This window comes from Rana temporaria, chromosome 7, assembly GCF_905171775.1.
Source record: "Rana temporaria chromosome 7, aRanTem1.1, whole genome shotgun sequence".
NCBI classification, from domain to species: Eukaryota; Metazoa; Chordata; class Amphibia; order Anura; family Ranidae; genus Rana; species Rana temporaria.
The window spans coordinates 53654645-53678744 of NC_053495.1; the positions used below are offsets into that span (position 1 = coordinate 53654645).

The 24100-nt window shown below is 43.2% G+C and overlaps 1 protein-coding gene across 1 annotated transcript in view; it reads right to left on the reverse strand.

Annotated features, from left to right (window-relative positions):
- Positions 1-697: 697 nt before the first annotated feature.
- Positions 698-24100, reverse strand: part of LOC120945305 (inter-alpha-trypsin inhibitor heavy chain H3-like) — a gene marked incomplete at its 5' end in the record, with an annotated part of 91155 nt that continues 67752 nt past the window's right edge. The window contains 7 exon segments of the mRNA XM_040359388.1: positions 698-970; positions 5837-5948; positions 8086-8258; positions 9556-9760; positions 11873-11986; positions 15776-15817; positions 21384-21419. Coding sequence (XP_040215322.1) covers positions 829-970; positions 5837-5948; positions 8086-8258; positions 9556-9760; positions 11873-11986; positions 15776-15817; positions 21384-21419 — 824 coding nt within the window.

Consider the following 24100-nt stretch of genomic DNA (forward strand, 5'->3'; position numbering starts at 1 on the left):
AGGTCATTGAATTGGTAAAATGCTCTTCATCTAGCATTCTTATCACTGTGGATGTGAGCTCACTGTACACCATCATTGGGCATGAGGACACTTTATCCTCTGTACAGTGGGCTCTGTCTTCCTCTGGCCTTCCCAGAAAACTTAGAAAGTTCCTGTTGAAGGGTCTTAGCTTCTGCCTTACCAGGAATTATTTCTGGTAAAATCATCAATTATTTTTGCAGACTTAGGGGGGTTGCGATGGGGGCCCGTTTTGACACATTGCAATGAGGCCTTGTTCACACTATTGCAGGTTTGCGGTCTATGTTTGCACAGACATGGCAGCCTATTAAATTGAATGGGCTGACGTGCCTGCGCTTTCACCAGAAAAAAGGTTTATGCACCATTTTGGAAACACAGTGGCCGGGAAATCAAAGCATTATGCAATTTCCCTGCAGTTCCCGCGCCCACAAATGAGATGCAGGTTGTGATGTGTGGGGGTGCCATTAAGAATGAATTGCAGCCCCAAGCATTTTTTAACAGCATAGCATTTTTACTGCGGTTGGTTGCAGGTGCAGGAATTACTGCTATTCCTGCATCCACAACAACCCGCAATAGTGTGAACCAGTCCTCAGTGGTGAGAGCTTTTTGAAAACTGCTACTGCTACTCAGCTAACAGAAAGTTTGACACAGAACAGCACAAAGTACAAAGACAAGAAAGTAGATTTGGTGATTTATTCATTTTTCAGCTGTTATACAAGGAATGATTTATCCCACAAAAATACATTTACATATTAGCAATGAATTATTCAGCATCTTCTTGTTTCTATGGATAATGTTTAAAACAATGGATTAATCAGCAATGCTGAAGATATCCATCACAATATAATCTGTATGTGTTCCGTCAATCAACCCTTCTCCATTGGAATGAACAAACCAACAAGCAACTTCACTGCCATTGTAGCGTTCTTTCCTGTAATCTCTCTGTACACCCCTAAAATAACAAAAACACATTAATATACATTTCAATGGAAATTACCTTCTGTCGGCATTCACACTGAAGCATTTTAAGTCAGCTATCACAGTGAAACCAAACAGCACAGGGACTTGACATACAGTTGACGCGTTTCACACGAAACAGTGCTTAATTAACTACTGAAGGACCGCCTCCTGCACATTTACGTCGGCAGAATAGCACGGCTGGGCACAGGCACGTACCTGTACGCCCCTTTTAAGTGCCCAGCCGTTGGTCGCGCGCCCCGGTCCGAAGCTCCGTGGCCACGGGACCCGCAGACCCAATCGCCGCTTGTGTCCCACGATCGGTAACGAGCTGAAGAACGGGGAGAGGTGTGTGTTAACACATCTTTCCCGTTCTTCACAGTGGCAATGTCACTGATCGTCTGGTCCCTGATATAGGGAAAGGCGATTAGTGACGTCACATGTCCAGCCCCACCCCCCTACAGTTAGAAACACATATGAGGTCACACATAACCCCTACAGCGCCTCCTAGTGGTTAACTCCTAAACTGCAATTGTCATTTTCACAGTAAACAATGCATTTTTATAGCAATTTTTGCTGTGAAAATGACAATGGTCACAAAAATGTATCAAAATTGTCCGATGTGTCCGCCATAATGCCGTAGTCACGAATAAAATCGCTGATCGCCGGCATTAGTAGTAAAAAAAAAAATATTAATAAAAATGCCATAAAACTATCCCCTATTTTGTAAACGCTATAAATTTTGTGCAAACCAATCGTTAAACGCTTATTGCAATTTTTTTTACCAAAAATATGTACAAGAATACGTATCGGCCTAAACTGAGAATTTTTTTTTTTTTTTTTGTTATATCTTTTTTGGGGGTATTTATTATAGCAAAAAGTAAAAAATATAGATTTTTTCTCAAAATTGTCGCTCTATTTTTGTGTATAGCGCAAAAGATAAAAACCGCAGAGGTGATCAAATACCACCAAAAGAAAGCTCTATTTGTGGGAAAAAAGGACACCAATTTTGTTTGGGAGCCACATCGCACGACCATGCAATTGTCAGTTAAAGCGACGCAGTGCCGAATCGCAAAAACTGGCCAGGTCCTTTACCTGCGTAATGGTCCGGGTCTTTAGTGGTTAAGGTAGTCAATGGCACTGCCTTATTTGGCGCATATATATAGCAGCCTACACCTGTGTTAATTGGTGCCCTTACCCCCTCCTGGTAAAACATTAAAAGACAAGAAAAGAAAGAAAAGCAATAAAGAAAACCAATAAAAGCATTTAGCACTTACATCACAAATGTTGGAAACAATTTTAGAACAAATCTAGATACATAGTTTAACACTGAAGAGTCCAATAATCTTAATAAAATAAACAACTTAACAAAACAGTAAAACCAAATCAAACAATGAACTTGAGGTCAATGGATCTCAAGTCCATAAAACATTAATGCACAAAACTCTAAATGCCCATGTACTGTATATGCGGTCAAATACATTGGAAGCGCTGACAACCATATAGAAGAAGTCTGCAATGGGAAAAATTGGAAATATATAGAAGAATGTATATACTTTGGGCTGGATTCAGTAAGATTTGCGCTTTTTTTACGGAGGCGCAGGGCAACGTTTTTGCCCTGCGCCCCCGCAAATTTACTGCGCTGCCCTTGATTCACGGAGCAGTAGCTCCGTAAATTGCGTGGGCGCGCCGGCAAAATGCCCGGCGTAAGCGCGCGCAATTTAAATGATCCCGTAGGGGGCGGGAATCATTTAAATTAGGCGCGTTCCTGCGCCGATCGTAGAGCGCATGCTCCGTCGGGAAACTTTCCCGACATGCATTGCGGCAAATGACGTCGCAAGGACATCATTTGCTTCAAAGTGAACGTGAATGGCGTCCAGCGCCATTCACTAATCATTTACGCAAACTACGTAAATTTGAAATTTCGCGATGCGGGAACGACGGGTATACGCAACATTGGCTGCCCCTGCTAATAGCAGGGGCAGCCTTACGCGAAAGACGCCGTACGGAAACGACGTAAACTGCGTACGCAGGGCTCGCGCAACGTTGTGAATCGGCGTTAGTATGCAATTTGCATACTATACGCTGAGCACAACAGGAACGCCACCTAGCGGCCATCGCAAGAAAGCAGCCTAAGATATGCGGGCATAAGAGCCTTATGCCGCGCATATCTTAGGCTGCAGTCGGCGTAACGAGGTTCCTGAATCAGGAGCATTCGTTATGCCGGGGCAAGTAAGCAATTGCGCCTGTGTAACTATGGTTACACAGGCGCAATTGCTTCTTGAATCCAGCCCTTTGTGTATACACATAGATGTGTATTAGCAGCAAAATTCTTACTGTTAAATGCACCCAAGAAAAGATGCACTACAATATCCGGCAGAGAGAGGAAAGTTTATTGCAACCAGCAAAACAAAATATATACAGTATCTCACAAAAGTGATTACACCCCTCACATTTTTGTAAATATTTTATTATACCTTTTCATGTGACAACACTGAAGAAATTACACTTTGCTACAATGTAAAGTAGTGAGTGTACAGCTTGTATTAAAAGTGTAAATTTGCTGCACCCTCAAAATAACTTAACACATTAATGTCTAAACCACTGGCAACAAAAGTGAGAACACCTCTAAGTGAAAATGTCTAAATTGGGTCCAAAGTGTCAATATTTTGTGTGGCCACCTTTATTTTCCAGCGCTGCCTTAACCCTCTTGGGCATGGAGTTCCCCAGAGCTTCACAGGTTGCCACTGGAGTCCTCTTCCACTCCTCCATGACGACATCACAGAGCTGGTGGATGTTATAGACCTTGCGCTCCTGCACCTTTAGTTTGAGGATGCCCCACAGATGCTCAACAGGTCTAAAGACATGCTTGGCCAGTCTATTACCTTTACTCTCAGCTTCTTTAGCAAGGCAGTGGTAATCTTGGAGGTGTGTTTGGGGTTGTTATCATGTTGGAATACTGCCCTTTGGCCCAGTCTCCAAAGAGATGGGATCATCTGCTTCAGTATGTTACAGTACAACATGTGGCATTCATGGTTCCCTCAATGAACTGTAGCTCCCCAGAGCCAACAGCACTCATGCAGCCCCAGACCATGACACTCCCACCACCATGTTTGACTGTAGGCAAGACACATTTGTCTTTGTATTCCTCACTTGGTTGCCGCCACACATGCTTGACACCATCTGAATCAAATACGTTTTTCTTGGTCTTATCAGACCACAGGACATGGTTCCACTTTTATGAGATACTGTATATATAAAACTAAACTACTCATAAAAATTCGTAATATCCCACTTATGGTTTAGAGATACTCTGTGGGATCCGAGTTTTTAAATAAAACATCCCAAAAATGTCTCTCTTGCATAAAAGCTAAAAAACATCACCACCTCTTTTTGGAGCTCTAACTTCAATAACCTGAATTTGTACTGACAAATCTCCTGCATGGCAATTGTAGAAATGCCGGAGGATATTGGTCGAAAGGTGTTTCTCTATACCAGGGGTCTCCAAACTGCGGCCCGAGTGCCAGATGTGGCCCTTTGCTAGCCTTTATCTGGCCCTTGGGGCACTATTCCTCCCACTGACACCAGCAATGAGGCACTATATTTTCCACTGATACCAATGATGGGATTCTATTCCTCCTACTAATACCAATAATGGTGCACTACTCCTCCTACTGACCACCAACCCTGAGGCCATATTTATTCTCACTGATGCTGGGTTCGGGACATTTTCCACCCCTGCTGGCCACAATCCGGCCCTCCCAAAGTCTGAAGGACAGTAGACTGGCCCTCTGTGTGTAAAGTTAGGAGACCCCTGGTTTAAAAGCAGTGGTCTCCAAACTGCGTCCTGAGGGCCAGATGCAGCCATTTGCTTGCCTTTTCCGGCCCTTGGGGCACTATCCCACTGATACGAGACACTATTCTGCCATCTGACACAGACAATGGAGCACCATTTCTCCCACTGACACAACTAATAGTGCACTATTCCTCCCTATGATACCAGCAATGGGGCACTATTCCTCCACCTAATACCAGATGTTTACTAACAATGATGTCAGGAAAATTTCCACTCCCGCTGGCCAAAGTCCGGCCCTCCAAGAGTCTGAAGGACAATAAACCAGCCCTTTGTTTAGAATGTTTGGAGACCCCTGCTCTATACTATAGAGATGCTCATAAAAGAGGTCCCTACGCTTCCTAGTTGTACGCCCCATGTACTGGATCTGACAGGTTTTACAAGTTATTAAGTAAATTACATATGTAGTGTTCCAATTTAAAAAAAAAGAGGTAATATTATAAACCTTGTCATCCACAGTTGAGCAAAAAGTATCACAAAAAGTATCAAGGTGAAGGTGATCAATGAACTACTAGAGCACTCACCAGTCCCCTGGAAGTTCATTGAGAACTACAAGCTGTCAGCTGCATTCATTCACAGAAATCTGTGAATGATTGACACAGCTGTGTGGGCAGAGCTGTATTCTTTTAAAATTGTGACATGTGTTGTGGGGAGAAGATCCCCAGCCCACTGTCACAAGTAGAAGAGGGGACCCGTCACCCAGGAGAGACTGCAGGAGTGGGAACATGTTAAATATTCAACCCTAATAATGGGTTCAAAGGTGAACTTATCCTTTAAATTAAAGGAATGTAAGAGGAAAAGATGAAACGCACAAAAAATCCCATATGGACAGGAATGAAGTGGGAATCAGGACAAGGAGATCTTGAAATTAGTATGTTCAAAACATATAAGAAGTTGGTGGCGGATTCACCTCCCACCAGACTCCACCTATAACTAAAATATCACTTTTGGGTGGACTAAATTTTTTATTTATAACAGTGTCATATAAAATAGAAATCCATCCTCTACCTTGTCACTGTAAGGATCTTATTCTTAACTTTCATTGTTGCATCTGGTTTGTTGGGAATATGGGTTTCATGAATATTGGATATTTCATAATCAATGCCATGAAAGAATTGTCCTTGAAAGAAAATAAGATATTGCACAGTTAGTATTACTAAACCTATACATACATTACATAATGTATACAGTATAGCAAGCTTTCTTTATGCTGGATTCATGTATATCTCTGGACTATGAAACTTTTTTTTATTCTGCATAAAGTGGGGGATGGCTAGACCCTCTTTCAAGTTTTTGTTGCTGATGGTGTCCCCATATGGGAATGTCACCCTTCTATTTGTACTGGTGACCATTTTCATTGAGGGTATAAGGGGAGTTCTACAAAATCTTGGAGCTTTTCAGATAGCAAGAGGTTAGGTTCAATCTATCAATAGAAATATATGTCTAAGGCCTCATACACACGATCGGACTTCCATCGGACAAATTCGTGAATTTTTGTCCGAAGGGAGTTGGCCGTGAACTTGGTATTCATACAGATGGCACAACTTTTTCAGCCAACATTCTGGAAACAACATGGTTTTTCTGCTCTCTAGCGCCACCCTTTGGGCAACCTCTGCTAATGTTGTCTAATGGTTAGCATTGGTTCGGATAATCCGACGTAACACATTTATTGTCAGACAGTTGGTGAGCCTGAACCGCCAACAATTGTCTGATGGAGCATACACACGGTCAGATTATCCGACACAACACGTCCATCAGACAATTATTGTCGTAAAATCCGATTGTGTGTACGGGCCTTTAGAGAGAAATTCTTCTCACTTTGGGCTATTTCCTTTTACATCTTTTTGCATCTTTGGGACAGAAAGTGAAGGAAAATATCCATGATGGTACACAGATGGGAAAAAATGACCTGTCAGGGGTTTCGACCGCTTGCCATCCAGTGCATTTTGTAATTTTTTACATACATTTTTAAATCTGCATTTTTTGCTAGAAAACATTCTATATTTTCTGAAAGCAAAGGAACTAGAAAACAAAATGGTGGTTGTATTTTTTTTTTAAATCACATGATATTTGCGCAGGTGTTTATCAAGAGCAAATTTTTAGGAAAAAACTCACTTGAATACATTTTAGTGCACAAAAACACAATTTAATACCCAATTTTGTGGTAAAATGTAAAATATGATGTTGCATCAAGTAAATAGATACAATACATGTCCCGATTTTAATTTGTGCACGCCTGTGAAATGGAGACAAACTACATTACCTAAAACTGTCAAGTGGTTACAATTTAAAAGCCTTTACAGGTTGTCAGTTTAGAGTTGAACATGGTCCTAGAATTATTGCTCTCACTACGGTGTTCACAGTGATACCTCACATGTGTGGTGCAGTCACCGTTTACATGTGCTTTTGTGTGCGAGCATGGGGGGACAGAGGGCTTTTACGTCTTTTTTATTATTTTTATTTATTTTAATTAAAAAAAATTACACTTTTTTAAATGTAACTTTATCGCTATCCTAAGGGGTGACCTTGTGATAGCTTTGGGTAGTGGAACGTACTGTTTAAGGAGAGATCAGAGGTCTATTAGACCCCTGGCATCTGATCCCTCCTCAAAGCATCTGGTAAAACATAGATGTGTTTGATCAGATGCTACCCTAGCTGTAAAAAACAGGTTAAGAGAGTATTTTAACTGGAGGTGACAAAATCCTCATTGCTTTTGACTTCATAAGTCACAAATTAGATGGGGGAAAGAATGTTCCTCCATCTCCTCTGCGGGCAGATTATCAGACTGCTTGTAGTGTAGGGCTTCACAGTAGAATGGGAGAGCCCGGGAACTGCGGTGGGTGGCGGCAAGAGGGGGGGCTTCCAATCACCGAAAAAGTGATCAAGCAGCTGAAAAGCCGCTCAGATCACTTTTACCTGAAATCTGATTGTCAGCTGAAAGAGTAAAGCCAGAATCATGGCTGCAGCTGTAGCCATAATCATGGTTTGATCACTTGACACCAAAAGAAAAAAAGGCGATGTTGAGGGACCTCCAGCACACAGCCTGTGATTGACAGCTTCAGCTCTGTTTCAATGTGTTGTGTGAAGGGGCGTGTGTCCCTTCCCTCCAATCAGATCCTGATCAGAAGAGAAGACGGAAGATAAACAGGTACAACTTATGTAGGAGGATTTGTTTAATCTCTGTGTTTTACCTGAGGCCAGTCACAAGGGTTTACAACCACTTTAATTCAAACAATGTGTGAAAATAAATCTCTTACCTAAGAGCCCATGAACCTCTGTAGAAAACATGTGATCATCCAGAGTGTAGAAGCCCAAGAAATCTCTGTGGAGAGGGTGATCTTTTGGAGCTTTATGTAAAATTATAACAAATGTCGCTCCTTCTCCAAATGTAAATGTCACATTTGCTTTCTTGTTGATTACCAAATTCAACCTAAAAAAAAATAATGAGTGTATGAGAAAACTACAGAAAATGAACAGATAATTTATTGTGCACACTGAAGTTGATTTATTTGTAGCTCTCTCAAGTGTGCTAGATTAAGTGTACATAGTTAGTTGTCAATGTAGGAAAATTTGGCCTGGCTGAGAGACAGGCCTGGGTTGAATATGGGTCAGGGATGAGAGACTCAGGGAGGCTGGACGACTCAGGAGCCAGCATCTCTGGTCATTCCCCCTGCTTTCTGGAACCTTGGAGAAGCTTCCAGAAGTAGAGGGTGGAGTCTAGGAGGAGCTGCTTGGAGTATTGATGAGGGTCCCAGCTAGGGATAAGCTCAAAATGCAAGCCCCATAATGCACTGCGAGATCGCAGTGCATTGATGTCTGATGATTGGCCAAAGCTCTGCTGCGAGAGTCATAATTGGCCAACCTCTGTTCTTTTGAATGGCAAGAACGCGGTGACATCATCGACTAAGACGAGCATGCGCTCGTCACATTCGATGCCATCGCCACCATCTTGCTACACCCTACACTATGGCTTGTAAGCTACCGTGCATGCGTCAAAGTCTCATCGAGCATGCGCAGGCTTACCGGGGGCAGGTAAGCATACACGGGTTTCTTGGCAGGAAATCACTGCAAAGAATCCAGACGAGAAAAGCAGGTTCTCTATTTTTCTCCTTGAGATTCCCGGCAGTTTTCCCAACGAGAAAACCATGAACAAGCACGTTTTCCTCTGCAAAAAGCTCTCCCAGCAGCTTTCTTGCAGAGAAAACCGTACGTGTGTATGAGGCAATACTCTCCATCCAATCTGACAGAGCTTGAACTATTTTGCAGAGAAGAATGGGCAAAAATTTCACTTTCTAGATGTGCAAAACTGGTAGAGACATTGCCAAAAAGATTTGCAGCTGTAATTGCAGCGTAAGGTTGTTCTACAAAGTATAGACTCGGGGGGGGGGGGGGTGAATACAAATGCACGCCACACTTTTCAGATATTCATTTGTAAAACAATTTGAAAACCATTTACTCTTTTGGTTCCACTTCACAATTGTGTCACTTTGTGTTGGGCTATCACATAAAATCCCAATAAATACATTTACGTTTTTGATTGTAAACATGACAAAATGTGGAAAATTTCAAGGGGTATGAATACATTTATTAAGGCACTGTATGCACCTGGCTGTACAGCAGTGGGGAACCCTGACCCTGTAGGACTTGCCTAGTTGCGCAGAACTTCTATTGTTTCAGAAAAACATGTTCATTTATGGAATTGATCATTGTAAATTTGAGTTGTTTACCCTTGTTTTTTGACAGATGCTTTCTTTTCCCATGTGAACATTTTGGTGATTTTACCCTGCATGATAGTGATAGTCTCAGTGGTCACCTCAATTCTCAGCATATTTTTTTTGTTTACAATGCCCAGTCTTCCAAAATATGTCTCATGTGATATCACACTGTTCTCTTCTTTCTTTTTTCCAGCAAGTTCCCCATTAACTGCAATTCCTAGAGAAAGAGAGCAGAAGTTGTTAACAGCGACAAAGCAGGCATATGTGTTACTTCAATAGGTAAGTGTGGCCAAGCCATGAGTCAATCCATAACTGATCTGTTTGCTGGGATGTTTAGGCCTCTTGGATCTTTCTTTGACCAGGATGAGCCTGGTGGTTAGCAGATCATGCAATACTAGTACTTAAAGCGGTGGTTCACCCTAAAAAACAAGTTTCTACCATGGAATCCAGCATACTAGCGTGAGCTACAGTATGCCTTTATTTTATTTTTTTGCGCCGTACTCACAGTTTAATCCCGTAGTTAAGTTTCAGACTCCCCGCAGGGAGTAGGTGTTCCTATGCAGAGGGGAACATGATTGACGGCCGGCTATGGCGCGTCACGCTTCCCGAAAATAGCCGGAGTGGGACTCGGCTCTTCACAGCGCTATACAGTGCCTGCGCACAGACTAGGAGCTGACTGCGCAGGCGCCGTGAAGAGCCAAGTCCTATTTCGGCTATTTTCGGGAAGCGTGATGCGCCATAGCCGGCCGTCAATCATGTTCCCCTCTGCATAGGAACGCCCATTCCCCGAGGGGAGTCTGAAACGTAACTACGGGATTAAACTGAGTACGGCGCAAAAAAATAAAATAAAGGCATACTGTAGCTCGCGCTAGTATGCTGGATGGCATGGCAGAAAAACATTTATTTTTTTAGGGTGAACCACCGCTTTAAATGGGTTGTAAAGGTTCGTTTTTTATTTTCTAAATAGGTTCCTTTAACCACTTAAGGCCCTGATCTTTAGGCAGCTAAAGGACCTGGCCAGGTTTTGCGATTCGGCACTGCGTCGCTTTAACAGACAATTGTGCGGTCGTGCGACGTGGTTCCCAAACAAAATTGGCGTCCTTTTTTCCCCACAAATAGAGCTTTTTTTTGGTGGTATTTGATCACCTCTGCGGTTTTTATTTTTTGCGCTATAAACAAAAATAGAGCGACAATTTTGAAAAAAATTCAATATTTTAAACTTTTTGCTTTAATAAATATCCCTCAAAAATATATATTAAAAAATGTTTTTTTCCTCAGTTTAGGCCAATACGTATTCTTCTACCTATATTTGGTTAAAAAAAATCGCAATAAGCGTTTATCGGTTGGTTTGTGCAAAATGTATAGCGTTTACAAAATAGGGGATAGTTTTATTGCATTTTTCTAAAAAAAAAATTTTTTACTACTAATGGCAGCGATCAGCGATTTTTTTTCGTGACTGCAACATTATGGCGGACACTTCGGACAATTTTGACACATTTTTGGGACCATTGTCATTTTCACAGCAAAAAATGCATTTAAAATGCATTGTTTACTGTGAAAATGACAATTGCAGTTTGGGAGTTAACCACAAGGGAGCGCTGAAGGGGCTATGTATGACCTAATATGTGTTTCTAACTGTAGGGGTGTGTGGCTGTAGGTGTGACGTTATCGATTGTGTCTCCCTATAAAAGGGATCACACGATCGATGACGAAGTCACAGTGAAGAACAGGGAAGCTGTGTTTACACACAGCTCTCCCCGTTCTTCAGCTCCGGGGACCGAACGCGGGACTCCAGCGGCGATCGGGTCCCGCGGTCCCGGAGCTTCGGACCGGGTCGCGGGCGCGCGCCGCTGGCGCGCACCAGTGACCCACAGCTGGACAATAGCACAGCACGTACCTGTACGTGCATGTGCCCAGCCGTGCCATTATGCCGACGTATATGTGCAGGAGGCGGTCCTTAAGTGGTTAAAGGAACCTATTTAGAAAATAAAAAACAAACCTTTCCAACCCCTTTAAGTGTTTTACACCTATCTTTGTTAGTTGGCTCATCTAATGTCTGTTTTATATATAAGGCACCATAGAGGCGATACCACATACACAGTTCCTGTGGCTGACAACACATTGCCGCATTCTTTTCTTTAAAATGCCTCCTGGAAGTCAGAATTTTTTTTTTGTTTTGTTTTTTGCTGTGAGGCCTTACCTGACATAGTTGAAAACGTATGTTTGTCAAAATCTGATTAGGTTTGTCCATATTACTGGATTCTATTTCAAATACTGGCTCTCATTTACCTATGTGTGTGGTTGAGTATATGGGAATAACACACTATACCTAGCTCTTTGTCTTCAATAAGATTCAGTACCACTCCAGGTTCCTCTTGTATATTAAAGCACAAAGCATCATTCTTTTGTTGGACTTTTATAACAAAATGAGGATCTGAGTCAACTGTAAAAACAAAAGAAATAGTATGTAAAAATTGTTTAGCCAAAATAGCCCACCAGATTACAGCAAGAGGCTCCTAGGCCCCCTGTTAACCCACCCAGTCTTTCTGGAATGATTTTGCTGGTCATAGATTTAATGGTCAGGGCAATAGGAGACATTTGAACTATGATTTTTCTGAAAGTGTGAGATTTTTTTCCATGAAGACATCTAACCATTCTTAAGAAAACATTCACAAACATATGGAAATAGAATATTTAACTTGGTTCTAAAGCCTGTTTTTTTTACCTTAAAAGTGGTTGTAAACTCTGTTACACCACCTGCTATTATAAGGCTACCTGTAGGTACTGTAAAAATCTACTAAACTTGCACAGTTTAGGAGATATTCACTATATGCGCTGCGGCCGACGTCATCGATGCATGTGCATTGAAGAAACGGCCCGCTCGTTTCTTCAGTACCTGTGCTATGACTGAGGCGCATTGCCAGCGGTATTAACGCTTTTTCGGCCGCTAGTGGGGGTTAATACCGCAGCAATTCCGACGGTATAGCACCTCTAAAAATAGCGACGCTATACCGCCACCGCACATCCCGCCCCAGTGTGAAAGGGGCCTTATGCAGGAGTTACATCATCCATGATTGAGCAATGGAGAAGACAGAGGTCTCCAGGCCCAGGGGAAGATGGGAGTGGTGGCAACAGAGCAGCTAGGGAAAGTGCGGGGCTCACATCTCTGGAGGAAGTCTGTCATAATTTGCAAATGTGTTGTGCATGTTTTCATATTATGGCAAGTACTCTGGGGCCCCAAATAAGTACATTTCCACATTTAAAAAGTGTTATAATACAGTATAAAGGGCCATTTGCAAGTGTTATTAAAATTATCTTTCTATTTGTTTTCCCTGCAACCATAGTAGCTGTACAATTACTGTCAAATTAAAGGCATTCCCAGCAATGTTCTGAACTATGGGCTTGATTTGATTAGTATTGCCCTCTGAAGAGCGATCCACAGTGGATCACTTTTCAGAGGACCCCTGACAGGTAGCTGAGAGGCATTATGTCACCTCTACTAAATCTTCACTTCACTTGAACAGGTCATGTACATCAGGCACTATTGCCCACTGAATGCAAGGGGTATCATTCTTGCCACAAGGCAAAGCATTGGAGGAGCAATATGTACACAACCCCACGTGGCTGCCTTTGCAGCTTAAGAGGCTCAACTGACTGGTTTTATTGCCCCGCAATCGCACGTGTTAAAGAACCTAAGAGTTTTATCTTTGGTGAGGCATTCGCATATTCTAAAGGGAGGACAGGGTTGTTCCTCGTTACTACACCAGGACTTATCATATCATTATAACAGTTCAACTCTGCCACTTTGCACTCTTTTCCAGAAAGTTTAATGCCATAGCCTTGGGGTCAATAGAATACCTACAGAACAAAAGCAGATAGGAAACTGTCATCTACATGTAGCGCCCTGCTCCTGTTGGGTAGGCGCTATTTGTAAATTTAAGTTATCTGAGCTGTAGTTTAGCTCAGAATGATTATGTCATATTATTGGTTTCTGTTCCAGTTCATCTACGTTGCACATTTTCTACTTGACTGTGGGTGTCGCTGTCACCAGGGGTCAAGGTTGGAAACGCAGCGGGTTGGGTGCATTGAGTATTTTTTCCCAGAAGCAGCTCAGTTGGCATGGTCCCCGTCACTGTACATTCTGGGAGAGGGTACTTAAGGGACAGAAACTGTTCTGGAGTCGTCTTCCGATCCTGACCTGATTGCCCTCCTGGCCTCAGGGATGTGCTAGCAGCTTTTTTCCGGCCTTGGGGCCTGCTGGTCCGAGGCTCCACTACTGAGAGTAGGCCCAGGAGTTTCTGGGGCCTACTGGTCCAGGGGTGGTCCTTTGCTGTCTTGCCTGCGGGAAGAAGCCGAACAATTGGGGATTCAATTGGAGGACGCATCCTGGCCAATCTACCTCACAGTGCTGCCGGCTGGCTGAAAGATCCTGGTACTGTGTAGCTGTGTCTTTGGAACTTTTGCAAAGTGTGTGTGTGGTTACGCAATCCGGTGGCAGAGGACTGTGCAATGACTTGTTTGCACTCATCAAGTCTGGGGCAGAGGCTTTTGAACGAGCTTCGCACCGGCTGCTAGTTCGGTGAGAGAGGCCTATCCGGTGGTTGTTGAATCCAGTGTGGAAACGGTTTGTCCTCTGGATCCAAGAACGTACCAGTCATCTGAAAAGCAAGGTACCTGAATCTCCCTTAACCCCCCATCCCTCTGACAGTTTGTTTAATAAAACCTTGGAAGAAAAAAAGACTAATGCCGCATACACACGACCGTTTTTCGGGTTGTAAAAAATTCCTTTTTTTTTTAATGTCATTAAAAACGATTGTGTGTGGGCTCCAGAGCATTTTTCACGACGTAAAAAATGGGCATTTAAAATTTAAACCATGCTGTAATTTTTCACGTAGTCTTTAACGTTGTCGTTTTTAACGTCGTAAAAAATGGTCGTGTGTGGGCTTTAACGACGTGAAAAAAACACGCATGCTCAGAAGCAAGTTATGAGATGGGAGCGCTCGTTCTGGTAAAACTAGCGTTCATAATGGAGATAGCAAATTCATCACGCTGTAACAGACTGAAAAGCGCAAATCATCTTTTACTAACACGAAATCAGAAAAAGCAGCCCCAAGGGTGGCACTATGCGAATGGAACTTCCCCTAGTGCCATTGTACGTGTTGTACGTCACCGCGCTTTGCTAGGCCGGTTTAACAATAATCGGGTTGAAAAAAACATCGTTTTTTCTAGACCATTAAAAATGTAATTTTTTACATCCCGAAAAATGGTTGTGTATATGCGGCATAAGTGTTGGTGCAGACATTTGTGAATAACTCTTAAAGGAGGACCCATAAGATGAACGTGGTAAGGTAACTGCAGGCCCAAATTCAAACCAGCAGCTCCTACGGGGGTAGTGCTACATACACAAACTTCAAAATATCCTTGAATTTCATGTAGAAGACACAGGGCCAGATTCAGATAGGAGATACGACGGCGTATCTCCTGATACGGCATCATATCTCCAAGGCCGGCCGGTCGTATCTATGCGACTGATTCATAGAATCAGTTACGCATAGATATCCCTAAGATCCCACAGGTGTAAGTGACTTACACCGTCGGATCTTAGACTGCAATTCCAGGCCGGCCGCTAGGTGGCGCTTCCGTGTCTTTTACGCGTCGAATATGCTAATGAGCATTTACGCCGATTCAGATACGAACGCCCGCCCGTCGTTTTTTTTTTACGTCGCTTGCGTTCGACTTTTTCCGGCGTATAGTTACCCCTGCTATGTGAGGGGTATCTTATGTTAAGTATGGCAGTCGTTCCCGCGCCGAGTTTTGAATTTTTACGTTGTTTGCGTACGTCGATTCAGAAAAGAGCTGGACGCAAGTTATGCTCACGCTGAAACCAATGACGTCTTAGCGACGTCATTTGGAGCAATGCACGCTGGGAAATTTAGCCGGCGGCGCATGCGCAGTTCGATCGGCGCGGGGACGCGCCTGATTTAAATAGTAAACTCCCCCTAGCCGCGGAATTTGAATTCTGCCGGGGGAATTACGATACGCCGCCGCAAGTTTTGAGGTAAGTGCTTTCTGAATTAAGCACTCGCCTCAAAAACTTGCGGCGGCGGATCGTAAATCAGATAGGTTACGCGGATTTAAAGATCCGCTAACCTATCTGAATCCGGCCCACAGAGAGCATAGATTTTATTTAATTACACTTGAAATTTCACTTTAGGAACAAGAAACATATTACCCCAGTTAGATGGAGTTGCGGGAGCAGCATATTGGTAGTATCCTGAAAAAAGAAAAACAGTATGAGTAAGATAAAAAAGCAAACTACTAGTGAAAAAATCATTCGTGCCTAAAGAGGGTACGCATTATGAGAAAATCGGCCGAAAGATTGAAGCTGCGTATCATGATGTAACCGACAATGGTATTAAATTGTACGAAAATTCTCAAACAAAGCCAAATGTTCTTTCTTGTGTACGCATATCCACTTACTCTAATTATTACCATACCTATAATTATTTAATATTATTCTCCTATTCATATATTTACTTATTTGGACCTCCAAGGATGCTCTGACCCTCATCCATTATGTTGGCAATCAGTTTTTGCCTAGCCCACTCATTATCCCAATACCACATACACATTTACGTGATTATAGGCTTAGCTGTCACCTCAACAGCTCCCTTCTGCGATCACCTACCCCCATACAAATTTTAACCATGGGTATCCTGGGTGTTTTTTCGTAGGTGTCTGCCCCTCCATCGCCCTTCAGGGGCTATCTTAATGTGGCTCCTTGTAGGCTCTCCAGGATGGGCCCCCCAGCCACTGGGTGGATGGGGGCAGTCTGCGCCCTTCCGGACTATCCAACGGCCTCATAGACAACTGATTCCTTGATCTCGTGGTAACTATAACACTATGGCTAACCTATTGCAATAGTTAATTTAATGTGATGTATGTTGACATGTGTCCTTTCATCCATTTTTGAACCCATGTAATTATTATTTCCTAGAAACCCTGTCCCCCTGAAGAGACCCTATTGGTCGAAACGCGTCGGGGCTCAACATTGTATACTATATGAAACTGTAATATGTATTATCATCCATGTTTACTGTATCAAGGAATGTGATTCGTTTAACTTGCACAATTGTTCTAATGCAGGGATCCTCAAACTATGGCCCTCCAGCTGTTGTAGAACTACACATCCCATGAGGCATTGTAGCACACTGATATTCACAGACATGACTAGGCATGATGGGAATTGTAGTTCCTGAACAACTGGAGGGCCGTAGTTTGAAGACCCATGTTCTAATGTAACCTTTCAACTCATTGTTGCCATCCAAGATCATCGGTAATAAATACTATTTATACCTACCTCTACTGTTTTATCTGCTGCCTATAGGCCCACCCTGGGGGAACCCTTCTCTTCTAAGTTGGTCCAGCACTTACCCCATCCAGGTGGCAGGTAGCTGGCAGCAGCTCTTGCATCTTCTTCTCCATCACAGCTGCTTCTGCCATGTGGCTCCTCCCCCTCCTCCTGGGTGTCCAATAGGATCGCCTGTTCGTTAAACTAATCGGGTGACGGGTCTCAAGACCCGCTTCCTGATTGGCTGGGAGGAGGTTCAGTGTTACAAATAGCGAATATTTATTAGTTATTGTAACACACCTGGGTGGGCTTGTTCGCATTATCTGCACCCCAAGCCCACCCTATCTTGAAGCCTATTAGAGCCTCTGGCTTTATATAGGTGCATCAACCCCCCCCCCCCCTGTCTGTTAGAATTCATACGTCCAGCATCCTTCATAGGGGGCAGATGCATAGATGCATAAGGGGGGGGGGGCAGCGCCTGTTTGCCCTTAGGGGATGGGTCATCCCTGCTCCTTGCACTATAATGCCTGATTGACTCCTTCTGCTGTTTCTTACTCTCGCTTTCTGAGCTCTGCTGTGCAGAGCCTGAAAGATACAAATACATAGTGAAATTCAGGTACTTACACTGCTTTCATGAAAAAAATGGGAATGTATTCATGATTACTGAACTGCATTAATCTGTGTATTTGTATCTGCCTGGAGTTCAGCTTTAAATAATTTATGGATTGTTGTGACAAATGGTCCCCTTTGGCTTCAGGAAAGAGTCATGGATGTAGTTCTTGCTCCCATGAACAAGAAGCTTACCTAGCACTTACTTAGGCATTGTAGGATACTATAGATGGTTCATTTAAAATTATGCCAACTTCGCAGCAATTTTGACAGGATTTCACAAATTAGAAAAATACTATGGGATGTAACTTGGGTATCTGAAATAGGCCCTTTAGCACAAAACCCTTTCCAGACTGAAGCCCTGTACACACGATCGGGTTGTCTAAAGAAAACAGACCGATGGTTTGTTTTCCATCTGTGAAAAAAATAGAACATGTTTTAAAATTTTCCTATGAATAAAAAAACCAATAGAAAAAAACGATCGTCTGTGTAGAAGTCCATCGGTCAAAAATCCACGCATGCTCAGAATCAAGTCGACGCATGCTCGGAAGCATTGAACTTAATTTTTCTCAGCACGTCGTAGTGTTTTACGTCACCGCGTTGGACATGGTCGGATTTTTGACTGATGGTGTGTAGGCAAGACTGGTGAAAGTCAGCTTGATTGGATATCCGACTAAAAAATCCATTGGATTAGATTCCATCAGATATCCGATCGTGTGTACAGGGCTTTAGGCTTCCAGTTTAGGTCTGGGAGCTATTTTGTCACAGGTGGTGAGTGTAGAAGAACAGATGGTAGTGTTTTGAGTCAAAAAATGATGTCCGCCAAAATGACTAGCATTGTAGCACAAGAGTGGACATTGGAGGCTTTGTGATCTATCACTAGGATGTCACTTTAGACTAATTACAGACCTTGACTCTCTAGAATGGGTGGCCCAGGTCAAAAAACAAGGCCCATGAGTCACTGGCTCATTCCTGGCTCTCCAAGATTTCTCTTAGGCCTTCTCACATTAGTGGTAATGCTTTAAGTTCTCTGAAAAGTGATCTGCGGTGGATTGCTTTTAAGAGGGTTGTATAGCAACAGCTGATAGCCATTCAGAAAGTGCTATAGCCGTCTCCTAACACCTGTTTTTTAAGTGATTTTTTTTTTCCGTATAAAAACAACATGTTATACTTACCTGCTCTGTTGCAGTGGATTTGCACAGAGCAGCCCAGATCTTCCTCTTCGGCCCTCCCCGTCCCCTCCCACCTATTAAGTGCCCCCACAGCAAGCAGCTCGCTATGGGACAGCCGAGCTGAGTCACAGCTCCCTGTGTCCATTCAAACATGGATCCCCGCCCAACCTCTCCCCTGATTGGCTAGTCGACTTTGATTGACAGCAGAGGGAGCCAATGGTGCCATTTCTGTGTCTTAGCCAATCAGGGAGGGAGAATCTTGGATGGCTGAAACACTTGTGGACATCACTGGACAAAGAGGGACCTCAGGTAAGTATTAGGGGGGCTACTGCACACAGAAGGCTTTTTATCTTAATGCATAGAAGGCAGTAAGATAAAAAACCTTCTGCCTTTATAACCCCTTTAGTTGTCAAAATGCAGTACAGCTCCACAACTGTGAGCCAAGCATTGGCTTGAGGTTGCAGAAGGGCCACATTGAACCTAATAGGTGAGTTTGATAGGTGGTGGCACCTGTCAGACTCTGCAGCTCAATTAAAAAAATGCTGCAGCATGTGTACAGCCCTGTCCAGCTGTATGGTTAGGATTCGGGTGAGCGGCCGGGTGGTGGTACAGTCTCCTGTTTTTAACACCTCTCAGCTGCTCATGCGAAAGCGCCCTTTCAAGGTGGAGCATTGGGTGAAACATCCATTCTAACAACAATACTATGTATCCTGTAGAGGAAGATGCATATACTTACCTATTCTCAGGGTGCCAGTTGCCAGCTTCAGAGGAGAGGAGGGACAGCCGACAGCAGTGCTCCATACAGCCCCAAATTACTTGTGGGACACTGGATATTTTTCTGCTGAAGTGATTTTGAAACCAACACTTACAGGGGAGTTAATCTCCTGTGACCCCTGCTTCTCTCAGTCATTGATCTTGTTAACAGTTCAGCTGAGGATTTCTTTACAACAGAACAGGTTTCAGAAGAGGATTTCGAAAAGATACCAGCTACCATTGTCCCCAGTGTCCCTCCCAACCTGTCCTTTGCATTGGTGAATGCTTTGAACTTTATCATACATCCCTAAAATATTGGCCCATATTTTTAACCATTTCCCTATTTTCATCATCTGTGCTTCCCCAAATAACCATGCCACTGCCTTCCATGTAAACTGACCCTGGCATGCTTTTTGACTTTGCCTCTGCCTACCGTTTGGACTGCTTCCACGTGAACTAACCCTGGCCTGTTTTGTGACTATGCTTCTGCCTACCGCTTGGCCTGCTTGCACTTGAACTAACCCTGGCCTGTTTTATGGACTATGCTTTTGCCTACCGCTTGGACTGATCTGCTATTGTAGTACACAGGGGTCTCACATATGTGAGGGGCTCCAGAATAGTTTTTCCGGATGGAGAAAATTTTCGGATTAGGGTCTGGAGTTCGAAGGCTTCATAGAGATTTGCGTGGGTCAAAGCCTCTACCCCTGTGCCATTGCTGACTTACTGCTAACATGCCTTTGCTTGCCGCATAAATGGACCACACTTCTGCCTGCTACCTGGACTATGCAAATAATTGGTTGTAGCAAGAGGCAGTATGTTTATGAAGGGCTGGAGAGCGGTACAATAAGGAGTGTCTGTAGGTAACAGTTTACCAGGACCAATATTATGGCAGTGCTGTCTATCTCTGCCTGCACAATTTCTATGGACAAATGCTTTGACTGTGCTGACAATATCCTTGTGCTGACCATAGAAAATATTCATGCCTGCTTCCTGGATAATTACTATTCCAGTGCTATCTTCTGTGGACACTACTAAAAGCACAGTAATACTTTTATTTTTATTTTTTTACCCTTCCCACAATAATTTATTTTGGTTTGTAATTCTTGGTATGTACATGCTACGTGTTAGAAATATGAAGGGGTTTAAAAAATGATAGGTTGCCAGGAAATTATATATGTAATGTATGCTCCTAGAACGCCTGATGGTGCTACTTGGATGTTGGGCCTCTGTATGTGGCCAAGGTAGGTAAAAGTCTCACACATGTGTTATCCCCATACTCAGGAGGAGTAGCAGAATGTATTTTGGGGTGTAATTTTTGCTATGTGTTGGAAATATCTTATAAATGGACAACTTTGTGTAATACGAATTATAAATCAACTAAAAATAAGGCTTACATTTATATGAATCATTCCGATTCAACGAAAAATTACGCTTGCAAAAATATGAATTAGTCCGAACACGAAAAATCCCATTTAGCAAAATTACGAATGATTACGAATCAACAGGAAGGAAAGGAAACTAAACTAAACTAAACTAATTTTTCCGTTGTGCACACGTCTAACAGCAGCAGTGCCACATACACTATTACACACACACATATATTTTTCCAGCAATCGCTCAGCTCAGCTGTCCAACTGTACAAGCAGCAAATTGCAATTTCTAATATTCTCCTCCTGTTCCTGAGTTAAAAAGAGGCCGAGCATGGATGACCTTAAAATGATGCCCCCCCCCCCCCCCTGAAAAAAGGACACCCATGCCTATAACTTTTACATGAGAACTCAAGATTTACATAAAACTTCAGAAAAAAAGACAACTTGTGAACATCTGCCCACAAAAAAAAATATGTCTAAAAAGCATATGAAATTAAGCTTTTTATTGTACGTTTGGCAAATAAAACACTTTTTTTAGTTGTAGGATTCACATGAATATTATTATAGTTAGTACGTAAAACTTACTTGTTGCTGAAGAAACTTGAGTGGCATATGTATCTTCTGCAATAAATGGCATTAAAGCAAAATTAGACTTGGAAATATTATTTTAAAAACTGCTATCTCCTTAAATACATTCCTTTCTTCTTTTACTACTTTTTGGTTCCAAACCATCTTCTTTTTTTCTATTTTTTAATTAGCTTTCCTCTTTTGTATCCCACTCTCCAAACTTTATTTACTCACTTTTGATTTATGTCCATGGCCAATGAGAGGGAAGCATCAAATAAGCCATGGAATTCAGTATTTGTGATGGCTTGGGCTACTTTTAGAGAAGGATGCTTGCAGATAACAAGTGTTCCTTGGCATGTATTTTAGGTAGGTAAAAAAAAAAAAGCATGTCTTAAAGCTCCAGTGAAGTGAAAGCTACACTTGTTTGTTTCCTCCCCCCTACGATGCCACATTTGTTGCCTTTCGGGGGAGGGGGGAAACGGGTACCTGTCCCCACCTCCGGGAGACCTGGCTGCGGCAAAATGCGGCCATGTCTCCTGGAAGTTCGTCCCCTATCTCCACCCCCAGGCCAGTTAGAAAGTGCAGCATGCTTAGTGCATGTGCAGTAGGGAAGTGAAGTTGCTCCAGGGCTTAGTAAAGGAGGAAGAGCGAGAGAGAGTGGCCGGGTGAGAGAGAGAGGGGGTAGGGTGAGAGAGAGAGGGGGCAGGGTGAAAGAGAGAGGGGGCAGGGTGAGAGAGAGAGAGGGGCAGGGTGAGAGAGGGGACAGGAATAGAAGGAAGGCCGGGGGAGAGAGAGAGGAAGATGAAGGGGCATGGAGAGAGAGTAAGGGGGGCAGGGAGAGAGAGACCCCATTAACCTGTTCCCACCAAGCATACGCATTTATATTTTACCTCACAGAAGGGGAGCAGGAATAGAAAGAAGGACGGCAGAGAGAGAGGGAAGGGGAGCAGGGAGAGAAATTGAGGTGGGTCAGGGAGAGAGGGCAGAAAGAGAGGGGGAGTCAGGGAGAGAGGGGGACAGGGGGAGAGAGAGGGCAGAGAGAAAGATCAGGGAGAGAGAGGGGGGACAGGGGGAGCGAGATAGAGGGGCAGGAAGAGAGAGAGAGTGGCATGGATAGAGACAGGGCAGAAAGAGAATGAAAGGGAGGTAGGGTGGGAGAGAAAGGGGGTAGGGAGAGAAAGTGAGGGGGGCAGGGAGAGAGAGAGGGGGAGAAAGGGGGCAGAGAGAGAAGGGGCAGGGAGAGAGAGAGAGAAAGTAGGGCAGAGATAGAGGGGCAGGGGGAGAGAGAGGGGGCAGGGGGAGAGAGAGAGAGGGAGAGGGAAGTAGAGAGAGGGGGGTGGGGCAGGGGGAGAGAGAGAGGGGGCAGGGGGAGCTGTCACCCGCACCCACAGAGGATGGAGCAGTCATCAGAGGAGAGGAGAGGAACAGGTGGATGGAGCCACGGGTTTTCAACCCCAATGAGTTGCATATTTAGGTTTCTATGCATTACCCTTGAGAGAACTGTGCCAAAAAGACAGATTATTTTAAATTGGCTATTAATTATATCTTTATATTCCTGCTTGTCTGGACCAATACTAAGTGGAACTTCACTCTCTCAATCAACATTGACTATTTTAAATCCTTATGCTACTAGGATTAGTAAATACATAGGGAAGTATATCATATTTATTTGTTTTAACCTTTTTTTTTTACATTTATTCAGTTACTTCCTGGTTTTCAGGCCTAGGCAAATTATGTCATAGATCCCAAGTGTCTTCAGGAGGGTGGGAGAGGTTTTCCCAGCTAAGCACATCCTCCTGATTTTTTTTTAACTCAGCAGCTACAAACACTGTAGCTGCTGACTTTTAATAAGGACACTTACCTGTCCTAGGTTCCCGCGATGTTAGCCCCTGAGGCCGATCCCTCGATCATTGCAGCTCCCTACTTGCGCATGCCCGAGTCTCGCGGTGCTGTATGAATGGGTGGCTGCTCTCTGGGATACACACAGTTCCCAGAAGGCAGCGCGCACCATTCCCCAGAAGACAACGCGAGGATGAAGACCAGCCGTGGACTAGGAAGAGGCAGAAGATCCTCATAGCAACCGCAATTTCTGGTAAGTAAAACATTTTTTTTTTCAATTTTTTTTTAGAATTTTGGTGGATTTTTTTTTTAAGGGTGGACTTCCACTTTAAGATAGCTGCAGCCAGAAATGCCGGTGGGGTATTTTTAAAACAGATTTTCCAGAAAAATAAAGCATGGAGACCTGGATGGATGGACGAGTTTGCTTTTAATATTAAAAATGAATTAAGTGGCGTTACTGGTTTGTAGTGCTCAGATGCAGTGTAGTTCCTCTTTAATTACTGCATGCTTGTAATCATTTATTTCCTTCTGTGAATTTAGTTTAATGCCTTTTCATGTGGTATATACCAAGCATTTTCAGTGGTTTACGGTAAATAATGCAGAACGGCATAGTAAATTGATAGTTTCAGAATCGTATGCGATATTTAGGGAAAATGTGTTTGGACACCAACTGTAAATAATGCATGTGATCTGCTTAAAGTGGATGTTAACCCCTCTATACACCCATTGAAGTAAACAGCCTCAGATGATACACAGGAATGAACCAAATCTCCCTACATAGGTTTTACATGTATATCTTCTGTCTTTACATTAATATACTGTATAGAAAGTTCAGATTGTGTTAGGAAATGTTCTCTTCCTGATAAACACAGAGTATGATGTCTGGGCATACAGCC